A 26,858-nucleotide genomic window follows, 5' to 3' on the forward strand; every position below is an offset into this window, starting at 1 on the left:
ACCTGAGTGGGACGACCCACCGTTTTGAGACTCCATCCAGGAGCACCACTGTGCTGAACGTGGGCTCCTTCTAGTGGCCACAGGGATGTTAAGATGGCGCCGTCTGCTGCTCCTAGCTATTATGCTGACTCTTTTGTTTTTGAATCGCTGTTTGGCTGATTGTCATCCTACTTCACAATATGACCGGACTACACTCTTGGATCTTCGATTCAACTCGGGATTTCCACGTTTTCATGATGCGACTTTTGGGCCGATTTTCGGTAGTCTGTTTGAGGAGGTTTTGGTGGTGCTTCTCGCTACTCCTGGCCGGACGGCGCGTTTTTCGAGACGGCGGCGTGGAAATCATGCTGGTGTCAGGGTCAGGATCAGATCCCTCCGACGGAATGGCAATGCTGGTCGGTTTGCTTCCCTGGACGTTCCTCCCTGTGATTCTCCACCTCGTTTCATCCAGATACTGCTTCACCAAAGGCTGGATCGCACATATGGGAGCTGTCATCCGACACGCCGCACCGGAGGAGTATGTCCCCGTAATCTTTGTTATCCTGTGAGGTCGGGTGTGCGGCGATCCTCAGTGGACGAGGTGAGCCTGATCAACAAAATCTTATCAGAAATAGAAGAGGTTGGAAACCGGTCAAGGTGAACATCAATCTCCCTAAAATATGATAAAACATCCAAAATCTCCCTGGGCGTGGACTCTAATACTCAAATTGTGTACTTCCTGTCTGATCATCTGTCAGGGATTTTTTTCAATAAACCCATTTCCTGCAGCTAGAGAGAGAAAAGGAGACAATGAGGCAGACGCCCCGAACATCTGGTCACAAAGTTTATTTATACAAACATAAGGAAGGAATGGGAGTGGATCGCGTGTGTGTGTGTGTGTGTGTGTGTGTGTGTGTGTGTGTGTGTGTGTGTGTGTGTGTGTGTGTGTGTGTGTGTGTGTGTGTGTGTGTGTGTGTGTGTGTGTGTCCATAACATCATCTGTACTTCCTGTCGTAGGTTGGACGGCTCCTGTTGCATTTCATGTCTCACTTCAGTGAGAAAATCCATCAAAAGTTTGTCTCGGTTTGCAGCTGTAATGAGTCAAAAGGGTCCATGTCCACCATCGGATTGACAGCAGAACCTTTCATTCACACCAGAACTGCTAAGTCAAGGTTACACCAGCTGGAGGATCCAGACGCACAAATCAACCTTTTCTCACTTATTATTCTTCAACGCAGACACAAATAAACTGTCAAGGTCTCACCAGACGCAAAAGCCTCATCTCTCTGCTAAAAGTCAGACTGCTGGATTCATCTTTCTGAATAAAAAGTGATTCAACACGAATCCGACGAGACTTTTACAACTAATGATATGAATAATCACATGTGATGAATGAACAAGATGTTTAAATGAAATGTTTGAATAATCTGTGCTTAAATCAATGAATTATAAATGAATATTGTTCTTACAATGATCCATTTATATCACACATCAGTATGTGTTGGCTTAACAAGTTTATCATTGTCTACACTCATACTCACGTTTATAAGACACGAGTTAAGGTTAAGGGTCACCTCTCGTAACGTTTAAAGAGTCAGCAGCTTGTATCTGAAGGAAGGCTAACCCTAACCCTTTCTGAGGGATGTTCTGGTGAAGCCTTCCAGACATGGCACATTCTAATTTGCCAGAATTGGCTGGAAATCATAACAAAGTAGTTTAATAAACAGGAATTACTTCCCGATAAATTCAGTTTCCAGCTGAACCCGATCCGGCCAAGTCGGGAAAGAAGCCTCTTTTGAAACATCTCTTTGACAGACAGCCAGCCTGTCTGCACGCTGCAACCTGACACAGCCAGACGGCTCCCCAAGAGCCACACCCACTTTGGACGCAGACAAGCATTCCAGCTACTGTTGTGACCCGGAGACATCTCAAGACTGGACGGGTCATGTCAGAGTTTAATCTACGAAATCCCGGTGCCGTGAGGTCCACCCGACTTCTGACAGTCCAGACTTGCTGGGGTCTCCACCAGGGTTTGTACACACAGCAGATTGTGTCTGAAGCTGTTTTATTAATAATCAACTCTCTAGTTTACAGCAGACAACTAATTCTTTTACTCCCAGATTTCACAATTTCTTTCAGATACAAAGACTCTGATAAACATCTAGCTTACATCACACCACCCACACATCACACTCCATCACCGCATATCCACTCCATCACATCTCATTATTCATATCTTGTCATGTATAATCATTAGTTTAGAAAAGAATAAAATTCCTTCTATCTACATACTGACTCTGTCTGAATGAATACGAAGTGTGTTTATGGTCCCTGAACAAGTAAAAGTAACTAGAATCTTCTGATTAAACACTCAGAGATCAATCAGGTTGATATTCCATATTTATATGGAATCATCACACCTTACTGGTCATAATTAAATTAAAAACCTTTAATTTTAGAGAAAATAGTTGTCAGAGAAACTGGAAAAGATTTAATGAAGCGGCCAGAATAAAACACGCTAGCTGGTGGCGGTATCGGCGGGTAGGAGGGTTTAACGAGCAGAAAAGAAGAGACGGTGGTGTTATGCTGGTGAAGGTGCTCCGTCATCCAGGTCATGGTGATCCAAAAGGGTTTAAATGAAGGCAACTGGACTTCTTTGGTTTCTTGAAGACGTTTCTCCTCTCATCCGAGGAGCTTTGTCAGTTCTAACTGGAATATGAGAGAGTCAAGCTTATAAGCTGTAGCTGTCTGTTGTTGTTTAAGGAGCAGAAACTACTCTGAGTACCCCTCCTCTCTACCCCTGATGAGTCGTTGTGCTGATCAGATGCAGGAAGGTGTGACCTAGACTGAAACTGCTAAGGAATGAGATTCAGCGCTGCATTAGAGGTACTAGAACGGTTAAGAGACTGTGACGTCACTTCCTGCTCTTTCCTCAAGTCTGGTTCAAAATGGCTTTTTGTCGGAAAGATGACGGCGGTTTTTATGTCAGTGGCACAAATGCTGTGGTTTAATTCGCCAAAACCTTTTTTAGTTGACTCAGTCTTTTTGCTGCAACGATCGGTACATGAAGGCACATTGAATTAGAAGTTCTGTGGCGTTTACCTCTGCGTGCTTGTGACGTCAGCGATGCTAACATCAGCTGGTTGGCTCGTACGCTCTTTATTTTCGGTTTAAATTGGTAAAATAAAATAAACCCATCGGCGGACTGATAGCCTTGTAAAGGTACCTCGGCTCTCGTCTTTATACTGCGGTAAATTTTCTCCCCGTGTGACCCAATCAGGTTCGAGGCTTTGCTAGACTCGGGTTGTTTAAGACAACTCTGAATTAGATTTGCGTTTGTCTAGGAGGTCATGTCCTCAGATCGTCCCCGTGAGTGACCCTGGTGAAAGGTTTGAGGTTATTTCTCCTCGTTTTGAGCAGTTATTCCCAGTCCTTTTGATCCGGTGCATTTAGTTTCCCAGATTAATCTTTGTTATAATTATTATTTAAATAAAATCTCCTTCACAGAAACACATTTACTTGGTTTATATCCACTGTTTTAACCATTACTCCCTCACCCGCTTCACTCCTAGCGAGCTGGGGGACATGACAGTCAACACTAGTTAATAAAGACTAGTTCACTTCCTGGACTAGCCAGTTCTCAGCCAGCTTCCTGGTTTAGCTGGCCAGGTGAGGAAAGCACAAGGGACCATCCTTTCTTTTGACTCAAGGTCGAAGCCTCTTTGCAACGCCTGCATGTGGGACATCAGACGCAACAACTCATCAGACGTGGAACATCTTACTAGCAGACTCTGGTCACACCCCGGTCATACCTGAATTCAAAGGGAATGCTCCATCTCGGTCTCTTCGCTCAGCCGAGCAGGAACTTCTGGTGGGCTCCCGGTAGAAATTTCGATCGAGGGGTAGTCGTGCTTTTTCTATTTTGGCTCCAACTCTGTGGAACGAGTTGCCACTGAGCATTAGGCAGGCACCATCCCTTCAAGTCTTTAAGTCTCGTTTAAAGACTCATTTTTATCTGATTGCGTTTCAGCGCTAGGGTCACTTGAACTGCCCTAACATTATGGTTTTAACTATTCTTCTTTTTAACCCAGATGCTTGATTTTATTTTGTCCGACATTTGTTTTTTCTATCGATTAGTCTTATTCCGATATCTCTTATCTGTAACAGTGTTTGCTTGATATTTTATGATTTTATGTTTTTATCCTGCTTTTATGCCCATGTACTGGGAATGTTTTTCTTTTAATGATGTTGTTCAGCACCTTGGGCTTCAGATAATGTTGTAGAAGGTGCTATACAAATAAAATTTGATTTGATTTTGATTTGACTCTGAGATTCCAGGAGCCAATCCATCCGGCGACATCACCAACCTGGCTGCCTGTCCTCCGGACCACCCAGCGCTTACTCCACGGGTATCGTAGACCTGCACACTGGAGTTCATTCATTGTCTCAGTTTTGTGTCCAACCATCGTAAGGTGTTCAGTGTCATCATTAGTTTAGAAATGTAGAATTACATTGATTTTTATAACTATGTCCTGAATTAATGTGGAGTGTGTGTTCTCTGAGGAGTCTAAAGAACCTAAGGTGATATTAAGTCAAGCATTAAAAAACCAATCAGATTGCTAAATCATATTTATATGGAATATCACATCTTATTGATCATTTAATCCATGTAACTTCCATCACGTTACAACCGAGCCGTGACCCTTCTGACCCTAACCAAGCACAAAACGAAAATGTCAGAACAAGAGGCGTGTGCTTCATTTGAAAGTGGGCATGGTTTTGAAATAAATGAATGAATGAATGAATAAACAAACAAACAAACAAATAAATAAGCTTTGCAGTCACAAACATCCCAGCTGCTGCAGATCAGGAGACAGAAGACAGGATGATTGTGTGTGAATGTGTTTTATACTGATAAAAAAGAGAGAAGGCTGCTGAAATACTTTCTTCTAAAACAGGCGCAAACGTGTTAAATGAGATAAAGAAATGCTTCTGCAGTTTCCCAGATAACCACAAGCGGCAGTATTCCTTCCGGCCAACGTCACGGCTGCCGGTAGCGTCATTTGGAATCCTAGGATGTCCAAGGTTGGTCCCGCCTTTCTCTGCTCTGATTGGCTGGAAGGGCTCTCCTCTGATTGGCTGTTTTCATGTAAGAGGAAGTTGTTTTCCCTCGCTGCTGTTGTGTGTTTACAGTCAGATCTTCAGGAGTTTCTGAAGAAAATGTGAACTCATCGCTGTAATAAACATCATTTCCTGTTTTGCAACACACCAGGTTTAGTTTCTTTCACAAAAGAACCTGAAAAACGTATAAATGTGAACTTGTAATAAATCTTGTTGCATTTATCACACTGACGTTACATCTGCTGGGGTTATCACATGACTTCATTATTAGGCTACCCTGCTTTAACAGGTTAAGGCTGTTTACAAGTTAGAGCATATCTCTCATGGTCAGATTAAATCTGTATCATTTTATCAAAAATAAATTCAAGCTGATCAGGATTTAGACCCATTTTTCACCAGTTTTCATTATTCTAGAAACAAACAGACCTGATGCCCACGGCTGGGCAGAACAGGGCGCTTTTATTAAAGCTCACGCCAGGTAAGGCACGCATGTTTATCCTACTAACTCTAATGCTTCAGAGTCAACAGGTATAAAGGAAGTCCAACAGTTTGATAAATGCAGCAAGATTATAAGTTCACATTTTCTTTCCTAAACTCCCAGAACTAGCTTTCTGCTGTTAGCAGGACAGCCGGTTAGCTGCTAAATGAAACAGCCAATCGTAGCAGAGCCTTTCTAGCCAATCAGGGGAGAGAAAGGTGGGGTCTTCCTTGGACATCCTAGGATTCCAAATGACGCCTGCCGGTAGGAGAGAAGAAGAGTTCAGTGAGCGCTGATTGGCTGCTGACAGGGGCGTGCTGAACGGAGGAAAATGCTAACAGCAAGTAGAAAATCCTTCAAACTTCTCAGCGTCTTGGTGAGAATGGCTTTTTAAGTGCTTCATTTAGCCGAACCGAGTCATCTCGCAACTCGTATTTGCGCGCGCAACTGCCTTCAGCGGATGTAGCCGTGACGTCACCACGCCACAGCAAAAGTCGTTAGCCGCCGTGCTAGTCTCCAGGTCACCTAGTCCCAAGTCGTACAGGTTCTAATCCCAGTCTCTGGTTCCAGTCTGTTGAAGGTCCGTAGAAAGCTGCTGTGTGGTGGAGCTCCTCTCCGGCTAGCACACCTCATTTCCTGGCTCTTCACCTCCAGGGAATGGTACAAAAAACACAGCTCATTCAGTATGATTTTCCAGTCAGACGTTTTGGGTGACTAGGCCATTGTTAGTGAGCGGATGGGTGGAAAGAGACAGATCTGAACGGGGAGACTCATATCGACATAGCACCGGTGTCCTGCACCTCTTAGTTTGAGCCTGCTTCAACACACCTGATTTCCATCAGCAGGTGATGAACAGGCTTCTGCAGAGCCTGATGAGCTGCTGCACACGTGACTCGTAGATACCGGTGTCGGTGCGGGATCGGCTCGGGGTCCTTCGACTGCCGATGACGTCACATGACTGCGACTCTACTCGGCTTTCACACACACACGTTTTGGAAAGACATCAGCAGTGTTGTTAATAGATTCTTGTTTGTTAACACCTAAATGTTTTCTTTATAACTGTAATTAGTTAATAAAACACCATATTATCTTTGTTTAGTAAAGAATGTGAAACTGCATAAATCCACCATCGGACTGACAAACAGAACAGTTCTTATATGTGAAGCCACGTCTGTATGTGTTCATGTGGAGCTCGTCTGTATATTTCCTTAGTTGTTATCTAAATACATTCTTTGACTCTAAATGTTGCTTGGTGTCTTTCGGTAAAGTTCTTATATTTTATTTTGCCCCGTTTCATCAACATTAAGAGCTTTTGAGGGTCACCGTTTATCATTTGCTTTTATTTTACATTTCCTTTAGAAATTCTAACATATTTTCTCCCAGAAGTGTTGATTCTTGGACTACAGGACTACAACCGCTAAGACTACGACCGCAAATTTGTTCTGACCAATCAGAATCATAACGTGATAACGTCACTTCTGTAAGCTTCGTGTTCAGCCAATCAACTACTTTGACGTCATCGGCAGTCGAAGGACCCTGAGCCGATCCTGCACCCGAGCCGATCCTGTACCGACACCGGACCTCCAGGACTGGGATTGAATACCTCTGCTGTATCTCATCCTACTGTGGGAGAACAAATCATTTGGGCCTCCTTTTATAGCTGACAGCGACAAAAATGAGGAGAGATGACCTAGGTCGTGTCTCTGAGAGCAAACAGCGTATCCAAAACTCTGTCAGACACAGCAGAAGGGCTTGTCCGGCTGACCGTGACCTTACAGCTGATATTAGTGACTTCCCTGTTTGGGACTACATGCAGACACAAAGAATCGAGCCGGCATCGACCGCTAGTGCCTATTGGCGCTGGCGAGCGATGGGGCCGCCATCTTGGAGCAGTCTCGCTCCTCTTTTTGACGGAAGCAAAGTGTTAGTGTTTATCATTCATAACTCACCGAATATTAGGCTTGGGGAATATGGCAAAAAATATCATCTCCATGTTGTCAATCTCAGTTTTAAAGAGACAATCAGCAGTTTGTACCTTTAATTTTGGAAATATCCATCAAAATATTGTTAAATAAATCAAATCATGTCCAGTGGTTGAAAAATGTTGGCGGTTTCTTACCATAAAAATTGGGTCTAAAGTACATAAGGTGTGGGTCCAGCGTTTAGGAGATGCCATGTTTCCTTCTGGCCAGCTTGTGGTCCTGCACCAGTTGATGACATCACACCAGAACGGTGGAGTTATGGAAGTAACGCTACCACGTTCTAAAACATTTAGGTGGTAGAAAACATTAATTTAATAACAAAACTGCTAAACCCTTTCCAAAGTATACATAAAAGAACGGATATTAAAACAGATTAAATCTATTTTGGCCGAGCGGTACTGCTGTAATATAGGGCTGGGCGATATGGACAAAAACTTATATCTCGATATCCTTCTGCTGAATTCTGATATACGATAAATATCTCGATATTTTTCCTCCTGTAAAATATTTACAAGTTAACTCACTTCAAGCTGTCCTGAGAAATTATACATAAGTCAGTAAATTAAATGCATAAAAATAATTGATTCTTGTCAAACTTAAGCCTGACCCCTCCTTTCCACCGGAGCCGTCAGCAGCACGTTACTGCAGCAGCACGTCATAGCTGCTGATAGGAACCGCTGTGGTCAACAGAACCTTTTCCACCGGAGCCGTCAGCAGCGCGAGTCGGCCGCGTCTCAGGAGCAGCATGTCGCGGCCTTTACGCGCCGGTTCTATTTTCTACGCGCGACGCCTCTGAAACGGGTCAAGTTCCACATGTTTGGGGAAGGAAAGACAGGAAATCGGACGCGGAAATGGGGAGAAGCTACAGAGATTTTCAGAATAAAGAACGTACTGCCTTCCGGTTGCTTTACTTTTAAAAACAGTTACTAACTGTGCATCCCCGTGAGAAGTTATCACCTAGCTAGCGGTCTCCTTTGTTTTTCAGGTCCGTATTGGCGATTATAAAACGGACAGAACATAAAACACAAACCATGTTATAGTTTTCTCCTGCTTGTTGTTGTGTTTACTGACGAAGTCACTCGTGTGACTTCGTGCTCGGTCGGTGACAGCTGCTCCCCTGCTGCTCCGCGCCTCGTGGGAGGGGCCAAGCAGCAGCTTACGCGAGCAAGACGTGCTGCTGCAGTAACGTGCTGCTGACGGCTGCGGTGGAGAGCCGGGGTGAGTGCCTATTCTCTGGTACAGCTGTCTGGTAACACACACACACACACACACACACACACACACACACACAGTTGAGAGCTAGAAGTGTATCAAATGTCCCACAGGCACGTTTTAATTATATATTTATAATTAAGGTAAAATTATTTAAATGTCAGCTAGAGGTGGCCGTATCGTTTATTTCTTGTCCAGAGAAAATAAATCTATCATGCTAAGCTAAATGTATGATGATGTAATTGCATCTACTGAAGGTCACATGGGTCATGCACGGTGGAGTTATTAGTGATCAGGGCAAACATGGCTGCAGTCTAACAGTGTTGGCTCATATCAGCGGTTATACTGTAATGACTCAGAGTCTCTGGTTGCTCTTTTATCAGTATTATGTTCAGGCTACTGTCGCCGTTACCCTCGCCTTACAAACTTAACTTTTCTCTACAGAATCGCTCGTAGCGGAGTTTTTACTAGCATAGCAAACCAGAGCGGAAAACACCGGAACAACATTTCTCACCCGTTGAGCTCGTCTTCAAAATGAAACGTTAACCCTCTAGTTTACTATTAAAACCCTTACAATAGGTTTGAGGTAATTTGGCCACTCCGGCTTTCCGTAGATGTTTCCCATTACACACGGGAGGGAGGGGTTTGGCTCGTCCGCACAAGCAGGATGGAAAACAGAACTCCGTTGATGTTGAACGTCCCCAAATAATTAAAAACCAGGATGCCAAATGCGAAGTTTAGAGCAGCACGTTTAGCCAGAGGCTCTCAGATTGAGCAAACTTGTGAGAATACACGTGATAGCCGCTTAGAGACAGAGCAACATGTCGCTAGCAGAGCGGCTAATCGCTAGCATAGCAGTTTGACCAGTCATATTGATATACAGATATAAAGTCATCTTGTATCTTGTTTAAATATTATGTTGATACTTTAAAAATATGGATATATCGCCCAGCCCTACTACAATATGATGACGTCATCAGCAGGTGAACGCCCCCGAGCAGATCCGGAAAGTACAGCTCCTGAAAACTACTGTTGGCTCTTATGGAATTACCTGAGGAGTCACACCAAGGTTTCATTCTTTCTGCTCCACAGGTAACTTTTACTGTGATGTTTAATGAACTGGTCACAGTCAGGAAGACGTATGTATGTACTGCCCTCTAGTGGCTGGAAACTGCACACTGCAGCTTTAATCATAATCACAATTTTACAAAATAGCCTGTTTAAAGCAGCTCTAAATAAAATAATGAAGGAAGTAGATCTTATTTAAACATTTTATTTAACTAAGTCTTTTGAGTGACTACCAGATACAAAATAAACAATAAACAGTTTACTTTTGAGCCACTTTTTCTAAGCAACATCGGACTGGATCAATCTGATCTGGATAGGAACTTTTCAGGATCACCAAATCTGGATAACCAGCTCAAACAGGACAGGAAATCACAAAGAGGAACTGTAGATACGTAAAGAGCAACAAGTAGAACAGCCAGTGTGGGTCAATACACGTTTATTTTCATTTGAAATGAAAACACACACATTTAAAAATACCTAAAAACAAAACCCACCCCATCCTCTTCAGCAGTCCGCTCATCTGAGACCTGCAACACAAACGCTGTAGGTCGGGGATCTGATCTAATCTGATTACGTAATCCGTTTTTTCTTTTGAAAAACCCATTTTCAAGATTTGATCCAATCCGTTATCCAAAATCCTCGTGGCTTACTTTTTAAAAACTGGGCCCAGGATAAATGGTGCCAACACAGGAAGGCGCCTGACTGGTAGTGTGGGGGGGAGGGAGACCTCTGGAGAACCAGAAGGCTTCGTGGACCTGACCAGCTCGTCCAGATCATGCAGAGGCAAAGGGGTGAAATTAGAAGATTGGTGAAAACACTCTGGTTCCTCGAGGGTGACCCGAGCTACTGGGAAGATGCTTGATCTTCTGGATTTTGAGCAGAAAGGAGTTCATAAACTCCGTGCTAAGGGTCGTCATTGGAACAGAGGGTGTAGGAGCACCTTTTAAAGAGAGAACCTAATTAATGGTACTAAATAACTTTAGTTGAGCTGTGATTATATTACTAAATCACTCATTTCTGGCTGCTCTCACGGCTTTCTGGTACAGGACAGAGTCCAACATTTGTAAAGAAATTTGCACTTTGTCCTTTTTCCACTTTTGTTCATAAGACTGGCGTCTAAGGGCTCGGGTCGGGTCATTAAGCCAGGGATCAGTGATGATTTCTTACTCCTTATTGTAAGAGGAGCAGCAGAGCTAAGATCCGCCCAGCACACAGTATGACGTGAGGTCACCACATCTACCCCCATGGTTGAGAAACCATCCACCAGACCGGACGATAACAGAGTGGTAGTGGACAGAGAAATACACCTGACGTAACGCCGTGCTTGATGTCTTACAGGGGGAGGGTTAGCCACAGATGTTGAAAATAATTTGATCAGAAAAACAGACTGGGTCCAGAAACTGAAACTCCAAAAGATAAAACCAAATCCAGATGTGAGAGCCATCTTGGGTAGGCTCTTTAACCAGCTGCTGAGGCCAAAAGAGTCCAACAAGTCCAAAAAGTCATTGACCATGAATATTAAAATCACCAAGGATAATCACTTGATCACACGTCAGGAGAAAGTCTGCTAAAAAGTCACAACATTCATTTAAAAGTTTGAATTGTACTTTGGTGGGCAGTAGCAACGTGCAAGTAACGCTGGGGGGCTGAAATCCAGCTCAGTCATTGATATTTCCAAGCCTGTGGGAGTCACGGAGGCCGAGAGTTGCTTCAGGTGGAGGGTAGAATCAAACATAGGAGGAGGAGGTTGGGTGACTCCAGTTGGTGATCCGGAAGCTGCAGAGGGGTTGATCTCCGAGGCTGAAACACGAAAGCGGCCCTAAGCCTCGCCTGGTGCCCGTCTCGCTTGCCCCGTCTATGACGTCTCCTTCGCAGCCAAGCTGGAGACCGTGAGCTGAGGAGGAATGCCGGGACCACAGCAAACAGAGGGATGAAGATCTTCTTAATGTTCCTGCCTTGTAGATCGATGGAACCTAACTTCTGTCTGAGATCCAGGAGAGGAAGTGGGTCATAGGTGATGCTCGACCTGGAATCCACCGGTAAACAACACGGGAATAGGAAAGTCAACACAACAGAGAGTAGAGTCACAGGTGCAGGCGCCTTTGGAGAGAATACGTCCTCTTGTGCGAAAAGAAGCTTTTCTTGGAGCGCGTCTGCTGTTAGCAGAGGCGGCGCTGGAGGGGACTGGCTGGTGTTTACTAGAAGGCGGACAGATAACTTTTTCAGAAACTCTGAGATTTCAACTAATAAATCAGCGGAACAACTGCCGGTACTCTCTGTACCCTGGGAAAAGTCCTGGTACACGGAGTACCGGCCCACTTAAAGCAGAGCGTTCTACAAAATAAATAGAAAACAAAGTTATTTGTCTTTGTGCCGATCCGAAAAATGAGCTGATCTGTGACTCAAACCTCGATACGATCCAAACTGAGTTTTCTGATTCGTTGCACCTCTAGTAACAGCTGTCTTGTTTTGTTCCTTAAGGTGAGTCAGCAGTTCTGCTGCCGACGTTCCCATCCACAGACCTTCAGGTACAAGAGGTCCCTGCAGATACCATTCTTCAGATGGGAGGGAGACTGCAGCAGGTCTCTGCACACCTCCATCGGTGAGTACAGCACCTGCAGGGCTCAGACTGGTTCATGTCTGGGTTTGGTGGCCTGCAATGTCCCTGTTATTTATTCATTTATTGAGAACCTCTTTATCTCCCACCATAGTGTGGAGCTATTCTTCCTGAGGTCTCTGCCATTTTCATTACAAATATTTTACAAACCCCCCCCCCCCACCACACACACACACACACACACACACACACACAACAATAACAAACCCCAGAAGCTCCACTATAGCTCAGTTGCAATAAAGATATGAGATTAAGTTACCACACACTTCAGTGTGGATAGTAGGATAAATAAGTAAATCCGGAGAGTTTACACAGAGGAATAAATAAATATATCCAAGAATTAGAAATCATATTGCATCACTACCATAATGAACAAAAACTAGAAGCTGTTATCTCAGTCACATCTACAATTCACTGTGCAAAATTCAATGTTGAGTGAACAAGAAAAGCTTTAACTTCTTTTGGAAACATCTTCTGTTGTTCTCTAATAACAAAAATCCCGGTATGGCATTCCATGCAACCATGGCTCTGTAATAAACTGCTCTTTGCCTTTATTAGTTCTGCAACGCGGTAGTGCGCACCTTATGTCACTTGTCTGTCTCGTCGTGTAATCATGATTGTCTGAAAAAATAACTTGTCATAAATTATTATAGGTATTTTTGTAGTTATCATATTTCTTATAAATGTTATCAGTGAATACTTTAATCTACATTTCACTGTTAACCAGGCCAACCTATCATGCATCTTACTTACATTTGTTCTGTAATTACAGCCCAGAACAGTTCGTGCAGCTTTATTTTGAGCCACTTGTAACTTATTTAAATTCATTTCACTTGTATTAGACCAAATAACTGATGCATAATCTAAATGAGACAGTACTAATGTTTGAACTAAAGTTTTTATCTGCAAACGAGGAATAAATTTACAACAATATTTGATTGTGCCCATACTTCTTCCAAGTTTCTGCAAGACATAATTTATTTGACTAGCCCATAAATATCTAGAATCCACAATTACCCCCAACAATTCTGCTTGTTGTACTTGCTCGATCTCTGTATTACCTAGCATCAGATGCAGTCAAGTGTCATCTGTAGTGTATATTTAGTTCCAACTATCATACATTTAGTTTTTTTCTGCGTTAATTACTAGCTTGTTCATTCTAATCCATTGTGTGACCAAAGCCAATTGGCCTTCTGTTTGTGCTGACACAAATAATGTAGTGTCATCTGCATATATAGCCGTGGTTGCATGTTTTAAAATTAAAGGTAAGTCATTAATAACAACTGCCCTGTGGCACTCCACAATCTCCCTGACCTGTTTCAGAATATCTGCCATTAAAATAGAAGTTGAATTTTTCAATTCAATTCAATTCAAAAATACTTTATTAATCCCAGAGGGAAACTGATTGCTGTAGTAGCTCAGAATAATAATCATAATCAAGTCATCAAAGAGGTGTTGTATATTACAATGGCTGTTGGCAGGAAGGATCTCCAGTAGCGGTCAGTGTTGCAGCCAAACTGAAGAAGCCTCTGACTGAAGACACTCTTCCGTTGTCGGACAGTCTTGTGAAGAGAATGCTCAGGGTTGTCCATCATGTTCTTGATTCTCTGGAGAATCCTTCTTTGCATCATCTCCTCCAGTGGTTCCACAGTCGTCCCCAGAACAGAACCAGCCTTTTTTATTAGGCTGTTGAGCCTTTTCAGGTCCCTGCTTCTGATGCTGCTACCCCAACAGACGATGGCTGAAGAGATTACACTCTCAACAACAGACTTGTAGAAGACCTGCAGCATCTTGCTACAGACATTGAAGGACCTAAGCGTCCTCAAGAAGTGCAGTCTGCTGTGTCCCTTCTTGTAAACGGCTTCGCTGTTCTTTCTCCAGTCCAGTCTGTTGTCCAGGTGAACTCCAAGGTGTTTGTGTTCCTCAACCACCTCCACTTCTTCTCCCATGATGGAAACAGTGTTTGACTCCACCCTGTTTCTTCTGAAGTCTAAAATCATCTCCTTTGTTTTGTTCACGTTCAAGGTCAGATGATTGTTTCCACACCATGCCACAAAGCGCTCCACCAGCTCTCTGTACTCAGCTTCCTGTCCATCTCTGATACACCCGACAACTGCAGAGTCATCTGAGTATTTCTGTAGATGGCAGGTCTCTGATTTGTACTGGAAGTCTGAGGTGTACAGGTTGAAAAGGAATGGTGAGAGTACAGTCCCCTGTGGTGCTCCAATGTTACTGATCACCTGGTTTGATGTGCAGTTCTTCAGCCTCACAAACTGTGGTCTGTTTGTCAGGTAGTCTTTAATCCAGGCGATAGTTGAGGCCCCCACCTGTGTCTTCTGGAGTTTCTGGCAAAGTACATCAGGCTGGATTGTGTTAAATGCACTGGAGACATCAAAGAACATGACCCTCACAGTGCTGCCTGCTTTGTCCAGATGACAGTGGGTTGGTTGAAGCAGCTGGATGATGGCATCTTCAACTCCAACTCCATGGCGATAAGCAAACTGCAGCGGGTCCTGATATGTTCTAGTTTGCTTATTCAGGTGGACCAACAGGAGTCTCTCCAGGACCTTCATGATGTGGGATGTCAGGGCAACCGGTCTGTAGTCATCATTGACTGATGGGCGAGATTTCTTTGGAACTGGAACAAGGCAGGATGTCTTCCACAGGACTGGAACCTTCTCCTGGGCCAGGCTGAGGTTGAAGAGGTGCTGCAGAATCCCACAGAGCTGCTCTGCACAGGCCTTCAGTACTCTGGGGCTGACACCATCTGGACCTGCAGCCTTGTTCCTGTTCAGTCTCTCCAGCTGCCTCTTCACCTGACTTCTAGAGACAGATAGGTGGGAGGGGGAGGTAACTGGGGCAGCAGCATCTCCTGACTTGGTTGAAGATGGATTTATAGAACCAGAAGAGTCCATGACTGTGTTAGAGGACAAAAGAGCTGGCTTGTGACAGGAAAATGTTGCATCAGAGGAGGATGGGATTTCTGATTGGCTGGGGATAGGCGAGGAGGATGCTGGGTTTGTTCCTGAACTGAACCTATTGAAGAACTTGTTCAGTTCATTGGCTGTGTCCAGGCTGCCATCTGTGCAATCCTTCCTCTGCTTGAAGCCTGTGATCTTCTTCATCCCTGACCAGACATCTCTGATATTGTTCCTCTGTAGTTTGTTCTCCGGCTTCTTCCTGTATGCCTCCTTGCTATCTCTGATCTTGATCTTCAGTTGCTTCTGTATACTCCTCAATAATTCCCTGTCTCCCTCCTTGAAGGCTCTTTTTTTCTCATTTAGCAGATTCTTCAATTCACTGGTGATCCAGGGTTTGTTATTAGCGAAGCATCTCACTGTTCTGGTGGGTATGATGTTGTCCACACAGAAGTTTATATAGTCAGTGACACATCCAGTCATGGCATTGATGTCCTCTTCATATCCTTGGCAGAGAGTCATCCAATCTGTTGTCTCAAAACAACCCTGCAGGGCTTCTTCAGCGTCCTGTGACCATTTTCTCACAGTTCTTCCTGTCACAGGTTGCCTCTGAACAAGTGGTTTGTATTCTGAGCAGAGAAAAACAAGATTGTGATCTGATTGTCCCAGAGGAGGTCTTGTTTTGGACATGTATGCATTCTTTACATTTGCATAACGCAAATCCAATCTTAGGTGTGTTCTTGCTGTGTCGTATCTAATTCCATTCCATGCAGCCGCAAACGAAACGTAGCGGGAAAACAGGTAAACAAAACTGCTCTGTGTTTTAAAAAAGAACTACAGCATGGAACAAATCCAATGCCTTGTTTTCTCTGGTGGAGCAGCTGACAAACTGATGAAATGTTGTAAGTGTAGCAGAGAGCGAGGCATGATTAAAATCACCAGATATAGCCACAAATGCATTGGGGTGCTGGGTTTGTAGCTTAGCAACAACGGAACTGATGGCATCACATGCATTTTCAGCAATGGCTGAAGGTGGAATATAAACGGTTGCCAAGACAACACTGGTGAACTCTCTTGGCAAATAATATGGGTGACAACTTACTGCCAAGAGTTCAACATCTGGGCTGCAGAGACGACATTTTACTGAAACATGACCTGGATGGCACCATCTGTTGTTGACAAGCACTGCCACTCCACCTCCTTTTCTTTTCCCGCTCCTCTTCAGATCTCTGTCTGCTCGTACAGTCAGGAATCCTGGCAGAGAGACGCTGGAATCGGGGATATGGTCCTGCAGCCACGTCTCAGTGAAACACATAACACTACACTGCCGATGCTCTGGCTGAGTCCTTGAAAGGGCTTGGAGTTCCTCCATCTTGTTGGCCAGTGATCTCACATCGCCCATTATTATCGATGGAAGAGATGGTTTGAATTTCCTCTTTCTCTGTCTCCGTTTTGCTCCCGCTCTGCACCCACGCTTCTTGTGTTTTAGCTCATTTGGGATTTGGGGCTTCAGTTGAGGTATTATTTCAGCCTTTCCAATAGTTAAGCAGCTGCTCCTGATTGTAAACCAGCTTGTTGTCATGGTTACGCATCATAACAAATGCTCAAAAAGTGGAAAAAATAGCAGTAAAAATCCTCTAAGCTTCACAGCACCAGAAACAGACAAGTAAAATGTCCAAAAAATACCGTTTTTCTTGAGAGACTAGAAGAAAAAATGTCCAAAAAAAAACAGGCTAAACTTACATATAGTCAACAGAAATACTCCAACATGCAGCCACCCAGAGCAGCGCAGTTCCAGAAATTAATGTGAAACTGGCAGTAAAATAAAATCTACCACCAATTTTAGCAATCTTATATCAGTATTGTCCGTTCCAGGGGTTTATCTTTACTATTTAAGAGTATTTTAATGCAATCCTCTGACACCTCCATAAACAAACTCACAATCTTTCATTTGCATTATATCATCCGTAATTCTTTGATAAGATGTATTTTCATCTTTTCTCTCCTCCCTGGTATTATTCAATGTTTTAATTTTATTGATAAGAAGCAGTTTTAAATAATCAGCTATTTCTTTTGGTTTGGGTAGAAAAACTCATCTGCCTCTAGAACAGTAGGTGCCTTCCTCTTTTAACCCTCATAAGTTCGTTTAATGCACCCCACACCTTTGCATTATCTAATTTAGCTTCTATGATTCTTCTATGATAATATAATTGTTTTTTGTTTTTATTCAGTTTGGTTACAACGTTCCTTATTTTGCGATATTCGCACCATGTTTCCAGTTGATTAGTTTTTATTGCTTCTAATTTTAATTTGTCCCTCTGCCTCATACGTTCCTTCAGTTCTGTATCCAGCCATGGAGAAGCTGCATTTCTTACTGCCCGTTTCCTCATCGGTGCATGTTTATTTATCACCTTTGTCAAAGATCTCTTCAGCTTTACCCGGATCCTGCTCCTTTCTTACTTCTGTCCAATCTATGTTTCTTATTTCTTCTACAAAATCACTCTCTCTAAAGTTTTTAAAGATTCTTTTATATATAAAGTGTTGACCTTTTGGCACCTTAACTTTTCTTTTAATAGCAACCAAATTATGGTCACTGCATCCATCTGGAACAGAAACTGCCTCAGAACATAACTCAGCCATATTAGTAAAAATTAAACCAATACTCGTTTTAGAGCATTCACCATTATTTTAACCTGCACTCTTGTGAAATCTTTTAAAACTTGTGACAAATTAAAAGCATTAGCAAATGAGATTAATTTGCTATTTAATGAGCAATTTCTTGATCTCCAATCTATGTTTAAGTCCTCGAATAGGTAAATCTCATTTCCTGTATCACAGACCACATCTAGCATTTGATGGAGATGCATTCCAGCAGCATCCGGCGGTCTGTAGCAACATCCAACTAAAACACATTTCAAATGAGGAAATCGTAACTGTAACCAGAGTGCTTCCACACCTGTAATAGTGAACTCTGTCTCACCTTAACTGGAATATGATTTTGAATATGTTTACGTATTTAGCAGACGCTTTTGTCCAAAGCAACTTACAAGGGATAATTGGCATGCCTTTGAGGCTAACAACAACAACATCAACAACAACAATAACAATAACAACAACTTGACATCAATCATGGAGAGGAGGGAACAAGGAGTGGACAGTAGAGAGGGGGACAGGTGCAGGGAGGGTGCTAGTTTAGAACTTCTGGCGTGTTTAATATTTCGCTCGTCCCTCGTGAGGGTATCGCACTGTTGAAGTGGCGCTGCGAGCAGCTGCGACCCAAAATGTACCAGAACCGCTCACGGCGCATACGCAATCCTGCATCAACACCGCTCCCCGCTATTTCCCTAATAACACACGTTGTTCGTTTTTGTTTCTACCCGTTTTTTTACTCACAAGGATTGTCAAGAAAGCGTGTTTGTCGTGTTCATGTCAAATTAAACTGATCACAAAACACAGATTTACTTTCTTTATTTCGTTTTCCTCGTCCAACCGCTCCCGAAGGACAACAGGCAAGACAAAAAAGTCTGACGTGTTGAGTAAAAACTGCTATTTTTAGCACATTTTTAGGGCCGACGTGTTGCTACCAGACGTACAGTGTGAACATGACTCGTGAGATCTGCCCTGTGAGGAAGTCGTACAGTTTGAGCTGAAGCTGAGTGCTACGAGTGGAAAAGTCGCACAGTGTCCGCCCGGCTTTAGCTACAGAGAAGTAACAGTCTGTCACAAATCACTGCAATATCTAAACTTGTGCCGTGAATTCTGTCTCACTACTCCGCAGCTCCGTCAGCTCATCACAGCTGCTTCCTCGTCCCTCTGCAGCATAGCGCTACGGAGTCGTCCTTATCGGCTGAATATGTGAGATTTCCACCAACAGCAAAGGGATCTCCGGTTTTTGTGTTGAATTTTTATGTTTGTGAACTCATCTCCTCTCAGCAATCACAGAATCACAGTTTTCATAATTTATCTGATGGTGTACAAATTGTATGTTAATTATTTTAGTATAACTCCGGTTTAACTTGGACTGTTAACAGAAATAAAAACTGGTGTGTACTTTATTGTCCCCATTTTAAAAATAAATTGCAACTAAAGCTCAGAGAGGTGGAGCTTTGCTGCTGCTGAGTCCCAAAGGTGTGTTTTCATTGGTTGGTTGCAGACTGGAGTCGTAGGTTTACAACCAGTGCTTGAAGCAGGGGCAGATTAAGGACTGAAGAACATCCGGGGCTTAACACACACACACACACGCGCGCGCGCACTAGTCAACATCATATATGTCTTGTACCACATAGATTTTAATCTGAAGCTACATATTCAGCATATTCAGGACAGAGCATAGTTCCTGTTAGTGTTTAGTGTGAGATGATAGTAAATATTCCCGTTCTTTCTCCAACAACTTTACCTGATAAGCTAACTTTAGGCAAACCAGCAACACAACAAATATTTTCAAATAAGACTCACAAACCTGAGTCAGCACCAGTCTCATCAAAGCTGGGGTTCTGTCGCCGTACTTTTGGTCTAAAAACGTCCTTATGTCCATCTTCACTCATGCGTTTCAGGCAGAGAGTGTAGAAGAAGCCGGCTGCTGAAGGGCTTCTTCTTCAGTGGTGGAGGCTCAGGCAGGCTGTATACAAACTACTGCCAGCTGCTCCCTCTCTGGTGGACTTTGGTACTGCATGTTACTTCCACGATTTAGATCCGGGGCTTCAGCCCAAGTAGCCGGGCCTAACGCCGCCCCTGGCTTGAAGACTTTTTGAGGCTGGTTTTGTAGTGAGACGGCTCAAAAAGCTGCTGCAGAGCCGGTCACACTGTACATTAACAGCGTGGTGCACAGATATGCAAATCACCCTGACGTTGACCATTTTGTGTCACGATTCTGCTCAGGACGAGGGATTTGGCGAAGATGGGCAAAAATGGCAGTGTGTGATCCGGGCTTTGGATGAAGGCAGGGCTGGGGAGTTAATTGACCCTTTTCACCGATGTCACCTAATCACGTGGGTGCACCATGGTGGACGGCAAAAGCATGTAAACAGCGTTTCACTTTACACCAAAGCTGATTGTTAAAAGTCCGGATCCCTACCAGCTTCTGTTACTGGTGGTGTTACCGGGTTCAGCTGCTGCTCTCACACCGGAATGAGAAGATCTCTGAACGCCGACGCTCATATAAATAAATAAATAACGTCATTTTAACACGTAACCATACATCGGAGCTTTAATATTGTTAATAATCGTCTCTCTTTACACTAGAGTGGACGGAGCGCAGCCTCCGTGGTGAAACACCCGTCCATCAGGATTATCAATAACCAGTATAAACACATCACATTTATCCCTGTCCCTGTCTTCCTCGTGGAATAAATGAACGTTAATCTTACCCGCTAAAAGCATGTTCGCTGCTAATCTGAGGCCTGCTAGTCCGACTGAGGACAGAGATGAACTGCAGCGATCAATCAGTCTCCATCAAAGTTATCAAAAACGAAACGAGTTGAGTTTACGTCCTTGTCTCTCAGTGCAGCCGACCACGCAGCAAGCTGAAACCATTTTACTGTCACATCAACTCAATAAAAGCCATAAAAGGCTACAAACTGGCTTGTTTTGACTAGCTTCACTGGAGCTTCTACGGGTGTAAACGGTCTTTTTGCCGTCCATCATGGCGAAGGGGGCGGCCACATGAGTGGCGTGATGTCACGTTCAAAGGGTCAATAGCCTCGTCTTGGTGGTGGTGGTGGTGGGGGGGGCTCTCATTTACCTGCTGGACCAGGCTTTCAACACAATCAGACCGTCACTGCTGGGAAATAAGCTTTAGCTCACAGAAATGCATCGAATAGCTGGTTGCCTGGATGAGGGACTATTTAACCACGGACAGACCACAACATGTCTGGCTGAAGACCTGCCGCTTGGACAACATCCAGACATCAGGGAACTGTCCTGTAACCCTTCCTTTTCACCCTTACATCTGACTTCAGGTACAGGTCTCAGTCATGCCCCCTGCAGAAGTTCTCTGACTGCCGTTGTGGCCTGTATCAGAGAGGGTCAGAAGTGTGGTGACAGCGTTGTAGAGTAGTGTGAGCTGAACCATCTGTAGTTGAACACCATGAAGGCAAAAGAACTTGTCATGGACCTCAGGAAGCAGGCTCCTCCTTCCACCTCAGGCACCATCAGGAACAGATGTGGAGTACCTGGGCGACTGTAAACTGGACTGGTCCAGGAAAATGGAGGCAGCATACAAGAAAGGGCAGAGTTAGCTTTACCTACTGAGGAGTCTGGGATCTTTTAATCTCTGTAGGAAACGGCTGACTGTAGTCTATCACTCAGGCCCGTAGCGATATAAGACTATAGCTCATCCTCCTGGAGGTGATTGTTTTCTGCATCTTGTTTATTACATGCTGCCTTCTAGATTATTACAAATGATTCTGTTTTTAAACCACTATTTTACTGTCTTGTGCCTAGCCTTGTTGTTGCACGGAGCACGTCCACGACGGAAGTGTTTACCCCGGGAAAATAAAGTTCTCATTCTCTTGTCCCTCGTGTGTCTCCAGTGTGGCAAGGACCCATCGTCCAGTTCAAGCTGTCGGACATCGGGGAGGGGATCATGGAGGTGACGGTGAAGGAGTGGTACGTAACAAAACCGTGTCCTTCGGGTCTCTCTCTCACACCACATTAGGCTTGGGCAGTATCCAAATTTTAATACCGTCCAACTTCCTCCACATTTTACCACGGTGTTCGGTATTACAGAGACTAATTTAAAAGTGATGACGTAAGCCTCAAGTGGTCTAAGGAGCTTGAAAGAAAAGCGTCTGGACTTCTTTGAGTTGCTTGAAGACGTTTCACCTCTCATCCGAGAGGCTTCTTCAGTTCTAAGGTCAAATGGTGGAGAGTCCCAGATTCAAACCCAGTGGGAACAAAAGACCCCCCGATGATCTTCTACATAAACACATTGAGGGTGGGTGTGGGTCCTATTCAGCCAGAGTTTCGGGGGGAAACTCCCACTGGGTTTAAATCTGGGACATTCACATTGTACGGCACTAGATTTCAGTGAGGCAGACTGCGCAACGTGTCGCTCCAGCTGGACACACTACGTCATCCCGTCACCTAGCAGACCGCTAACCAAAAGATAAAAATACTAATGACCCAACTCATTTTCCTCAAAGAAGAAGCTTCTTTTTTAAAACCCTCACATTGGTGTCAGACTTCGTGCTGTGGGTCTCTTTTTCCCGTCTTCTGGCTAAACGGTTGATGTTTCTGCTGTGCATTAGTCCTCCTCCTCCTTCATGCACAAAAACCTGCTAAACTAATGACAAGTAACGTTCTGTCACAGATCGCTGCAATATCTAAACTTTTGCCGTGAATTCTGTCTCGCTGCTCCGGTCCGTGACAGGTCGCACCCGCTGTCACTCACAGCTTTCTCTGACCCCCTGCAACAGTACGCTACTGAACCGTTCCTATCATGTATGTATAGGGAGTCTAAGTCACGCCCACCTATTCCACGCAATGTGTCCCCAGAAGAACGATAAAATGAATGCACGTCAACGGGGCTAAAAACACTATTTTCTAATTGCGCTCGTTTTATTCCATGGATTTCACTTATGATGTCCGTGAATTTTAAAGATGCATTTTGATACGAAGAACGTGCTTCGTTTCAATTGGGGGAAATGCTGTTTTAGGTTTTGTGTGAAAATGAGTCCAGGACTACAAATGTGCTTCACCAGAGTGACGTCATTGACTCAGACACGGAGAAAACTGAGGGAGAAGGGCTGTAAGTTCAGCAAACTTCCCACAGGAGGAAAGAACCACCATAAATCTGGTCATGTGGTAAGTAGCAGCTACGCTAGGGTGGACGAGATTATGTGGTGACGTCACATATGCGACGATCCAATTTCTGTTGTGTAGTCCTGCTAATGATGAACCTTTACAAGCTAATAAATCTCAAAGTACGTGACTGGCATGGTCAAAACACCCATCATTACTTTTCATTTAAACTGCAGTACAACACATGTGGGATCCAGGGTCTAAGGCACAGCGGGTTAGAAAATAGCGTTTTTAGCCCCGTTGACTTGCATTCGTTTTTCCAGGGACCCCTGATGCGGAAGAGACTTAAGCTTGGTTTATGCTTAACGCATTCACTTTCCGCGCGGTGATGCGGCTCGCGGATGGAACGCGCTTCACAACTCGCAGCGTTTATGGTTCATGCGGCTCGTCTCTGCGGTGAGCCAATATTCTCCCAAACTGTAGGGGGCAGCATGGAGCTCTATGGCATGCATCCAACACTACACCATAGTAGAAGTAGAAATTACTGTTTACAACATGGCATTTCAGCATTTTTAACAGCGTTCTCGTCTTTTCCGACAGTGCGAGCTATTTCTCTCCAAGAATTATTAACAACATGTTGATCACGGTGATCTCTGAGAGCTGAATCATACAAATGTCTGTATTTACCAACCTCTGCCGTGCCGGTCCGCCATGTTTTTCCGCGTCCGACCGTCCGCGTGGTTAGAAATTTTCCGAGGTGCGCGTTGCGGAAATCTTGGGCCGTGCGGAGACGCGGTGGAGGGGCGTGGTTGTTAAAATTACGCAACTTTTCCGCGCGGAGCCGTGCGGACCTCGCGGACGCGTCAAGCATAAACCAACCTTTAGGCTCCCTAAATGTATATGTATTGCTAGGCTGCAGCTAGTTCAGAATGCTGCAGCTCGTCTCCTGACTGGCACATGTAGGTTTGATCATATTACTCCGGTTCTTGCCTCTCTGCATTGGATCCCAGTTAAGTTCTGTGCGCAGTTTAAGATTTTGGTTTCAGCTTACAAATGTTTAAATGGACTTGCTCGTACTTACTTATGTGAACTCCTCCAGCTTAGGTTGAGTGTACTTGGGGCAAGGCTACAGAAAAGAGGTTTTAGATCTTTCCCTCCAGTGGAGGAAAATAAAAGTGGAGTAGTTCAAGAATCTCTGGGTTTTGTTCACGAGTGAGGGAAAACTGGAGCGTGAGATCGATAGATGGATTGGTGCTGCATCTGCAGTGATGCGGGCGTTGTACCGGTCTCAGAAGAGTTGCTGGACTCTCCCTTAATGATAGGGTGAGAAGCTCGGTCATCCAGGAGGGGCTCGGAGTAGACCCGCTGCTCCTCCACATCGAGATGAGCCAGTTGAGGTGGCTCGGGCATCTGGTCAGGATGCCTCCTGGACGCCTCCCTGGTGAGGTTTTCCGGGCACGTCCAACCGGGAGGAGACCTAAAGGTAGACCCAGGACATGCTGGAGGGACTATGTCTCACCTGGCCAGGGAACACCTTGGGATTCCCCCAGAGGAGCTGGCCCAAGTGGCTGGGGAGAGGGAAGTCTGGGCCTCTCGCCTTAGGCTGCTGCCCCCACGACCCGACTCCGGATAAGCGGAAGAAAATGGATGGACGCTTTTATTTTTTTATGTTTATACATGTCTATGTTCGGCACTCAGGGCAACATTGTTGTATTTATATGTGCCATACAAATGAGCGTGGCTTGATTCGATTTGATCAGTTGAAAATATGAAATTTCCACCAACAGCAAAGGGATCTCGTGTTTTTGTGCTTTGGTTTTTATGTTCGTGAGCTCATCTCCTCTCAACTCTCACAGATTACAAAATCACGGTTTTCACAATTTATCTGATGATGTACAAAGGTCGTTTTACTGTTTTGATTATAACTCCGGGTTAAATGTGGGCTTTTGACAAAAATACAAACTGGTGTGTAGTTTATAATCCAAATTTTAAACATAAATTGAAACGGAAGAGAGGCGGAGTCTTGCTGTTGCTGCGTCCCAAAAGTGTGTCTTCATTGGTTGGTTGCAGACAGCAGTCGTAGGTTTTCAAGCGTGCTTGTAGACAGTCGGAGGCTAATTTGGGTCGTGGGGCGGCTCAAAAATCTGTTGCAGAGCCGGTCAGACTAGATGACCAAAGATTTGCAAATCACCCTCAGGTTCACGTTTTTTTTACACAATTATGCTCCAGACGAGGGACTTGGCTAAGACGGCCGCAAATTGCACAGGTTGATCCAGGCTTTAGAGATAGGGTGAAAAGCTCGGTCATACAGGAGGGGCTCGGTGTAGACCTGCTGCTCCTCCACATCGAGAGGAGCCAGTTGAGGTGGCTCGGGCACCTGGTCAGGATGCCTCCTGGACGCCTCCCTGGCAAGGTTTTCTGATCACGTCCAACTGGGAGGAGACCTAAAGGAAGACCCAGGACATGCTGGTAGGACTATGCTTCACGGCTGGCCAGGGAACTCCTCGGGATACCCCAGGAGGAGTTGGCCCAAATCCCTGGGGAGAGGGAAGAATGGGGCTTTCTGCTTAGGCTGCGACCCGACTACGGATAAGCGGCTGAAAATGGATGCATAAAAACTATTTTAAATAAATACGCTACGCTAATCCTGGCGGGTGGCCACGATAAAGCACAGGGGGAAACTCTGAATGTATTTATTTCCGGTGTCTATGGTTTCCTTTTGCCAGTGCCTCTTGTTGGTCTTTGACCATCTGTCTGTTAAAGCTCAGTAATTGTCCTTTTCTCACCTGTCACAGGTATGTCAAGGAAGGGGACAAAGTGTCCCAGTTTGACAGCATCTGTGAGGTCCAGAGTGACAAAGCCTCTGTCACCATCACCAGCCGCTATGATGGGGTCATCAGGAAGCTGTACTATGACGTGGACGCTACCGCACTGGTGGGGAAACCACTGGTGGACATTGAGACCGAGTCCAGCTCAGGTGAGATTGACCCACCTGATTTTATTACCTGCATTGAAAGTACTTTCCTGATGTCCAGCTGCTGTCCCTCAGAACTGATCCAGGAGGAAGATGTGGTGGAAACACCTGCCATGGCCCGGGAAGAGCACACCCACCAGGAGATTAAAGGACATAAGACCCAGGCCACACCCGCTGTCAGGCGTCTCGCAATGGAGAACAATGTGAGTGTCTCAATCAGGTCCCAGTCTGGTCTCTAGTCTGGACCCTAGTCTGGTCCCTAGTCTGGTCCCTAGTCTGGTCCTCCTTTGTTTCAATCCATTCAGTTTATTTATAAAGCACCAAGTCAGGACCAGAGTCGTCTCAAGGACCTGCACACAGTAAACAACACAGGTCAGGTCATTAAGTCAGTCAGTAACAAGTTTCCTATATAAGGAACCCAGCAGGTCGCATCGAGTCACTGACTAGTGTCAGAGTCTTTACAGCAATCCTCATACTAAGCAAGCATGCAGCGACAGTGGAGAGGAAAACTCCCTTTTAACAGGAAGAAACCTCCAGAGAATCCTGGCTCAGTATAAGCAGCCATCCTCCACGACTCACTGGGGATGGAGATGTGTGTGTGCGCGTGTGCGCGTGTGTGTGTGCGCGTGTGTGTGTGTGTGTGTGTGTGTGCGTGTGTGTGTGTGTGTGCGCGTGTGCGTGTGCGTGTGTGTGTGTGTGTGTGTGTGTGTGTGTTTGCGTGCGTGTGTGTGTGTGTGTGTGTGTGTGTGTGTGTGTTTGCGTGCGTGCG

At 44.7% G+C, this 26,858-nt stretch overlaps 2 protein-coding genes across 2 annotated transcripts in view; both read left to right on the plus strand.

The window, feature by feature from the left end:
* Positions 1-10: 10 nt before the first annotated feature.
* On the plus strand, positions 11-1,377 carry LOC129153572 (uncharacterized). The gene is made up of 2 exons (XM_054733051.2): positions 11-580; positions 997-1,377. The coding sequence occupies exons 1-2, from the start codon at positions 86-88 to the stop codon at positions 1,225-1,227; spliced, it is 726 nt and encodes a 241-aa protein (XP_054589026.1). The 5' UTR covers positions 11-85; the 3' UTR covers positions 1,228-1,377.
* A 4,433-nt stretch (positions 1,378-5,810) lies between these two features.
* dbt (dihydrolipoamide branched chain transacylase E2) overlaps positions 5,811-26,858 on the plus strand; it is a 31,248-nt gene continuing 10,200 nt past the window's right edge. The window contains exons 1-5 of the mRNA XM_015974556.3: positions 5,811-5,954; positions 12,322-12,442; positions 21,906-21,981; positions 25,911-26,092; positions 26,165-26,292. Coding sequence (XP_015830042.1) covers positions 5,910-5,954; positions 12,322-12,442; positions 21,906-21,981; positions 25,911-26,092; positions 26,165-26,292 — 552 coding nt within the window. The 5' untranslated portion in view covers positions 5,811-5,909. The remainder of the gene's footprint in view (positions 5,955-12,321; positions 12,443-21,905; positions 21,982-25,910; positions 26,093-26,164; positions 26,293-26,858) is intronic.

This window comes from Nothobranchius furzeri, chromosome 8 (assembly GCF_043380555.1).
Source record: "Nothobranchius furzeri strain GRZ-AD chromosome 8, NfurGRZ-RIMD1, whole genome shotgun sequence".
Taxonomy (NCBI): Eukaryota; Metazoa; Chordata; class Actinopteri; order Cyprinodontiformes; family Nothobranchiidae; genus Nothobranchius; species Nothobranchius furzeri.

Coding starts and splice junctions, on each gene's coding strand:
- LOC129153572 (XM_054733051.2), top strand. CDS start 86: ATGTTAAGATGGCGCCGTCTGCTGCTCCTAGCTATTATGCTGACTCTT. Junction 581..996: donor GGCGATCCTCAGTGGACGAG/GTGAGCCTGATC, acceptor TTCCTGTCGTAG/GTTGGACGGCTCCTGTTGCA.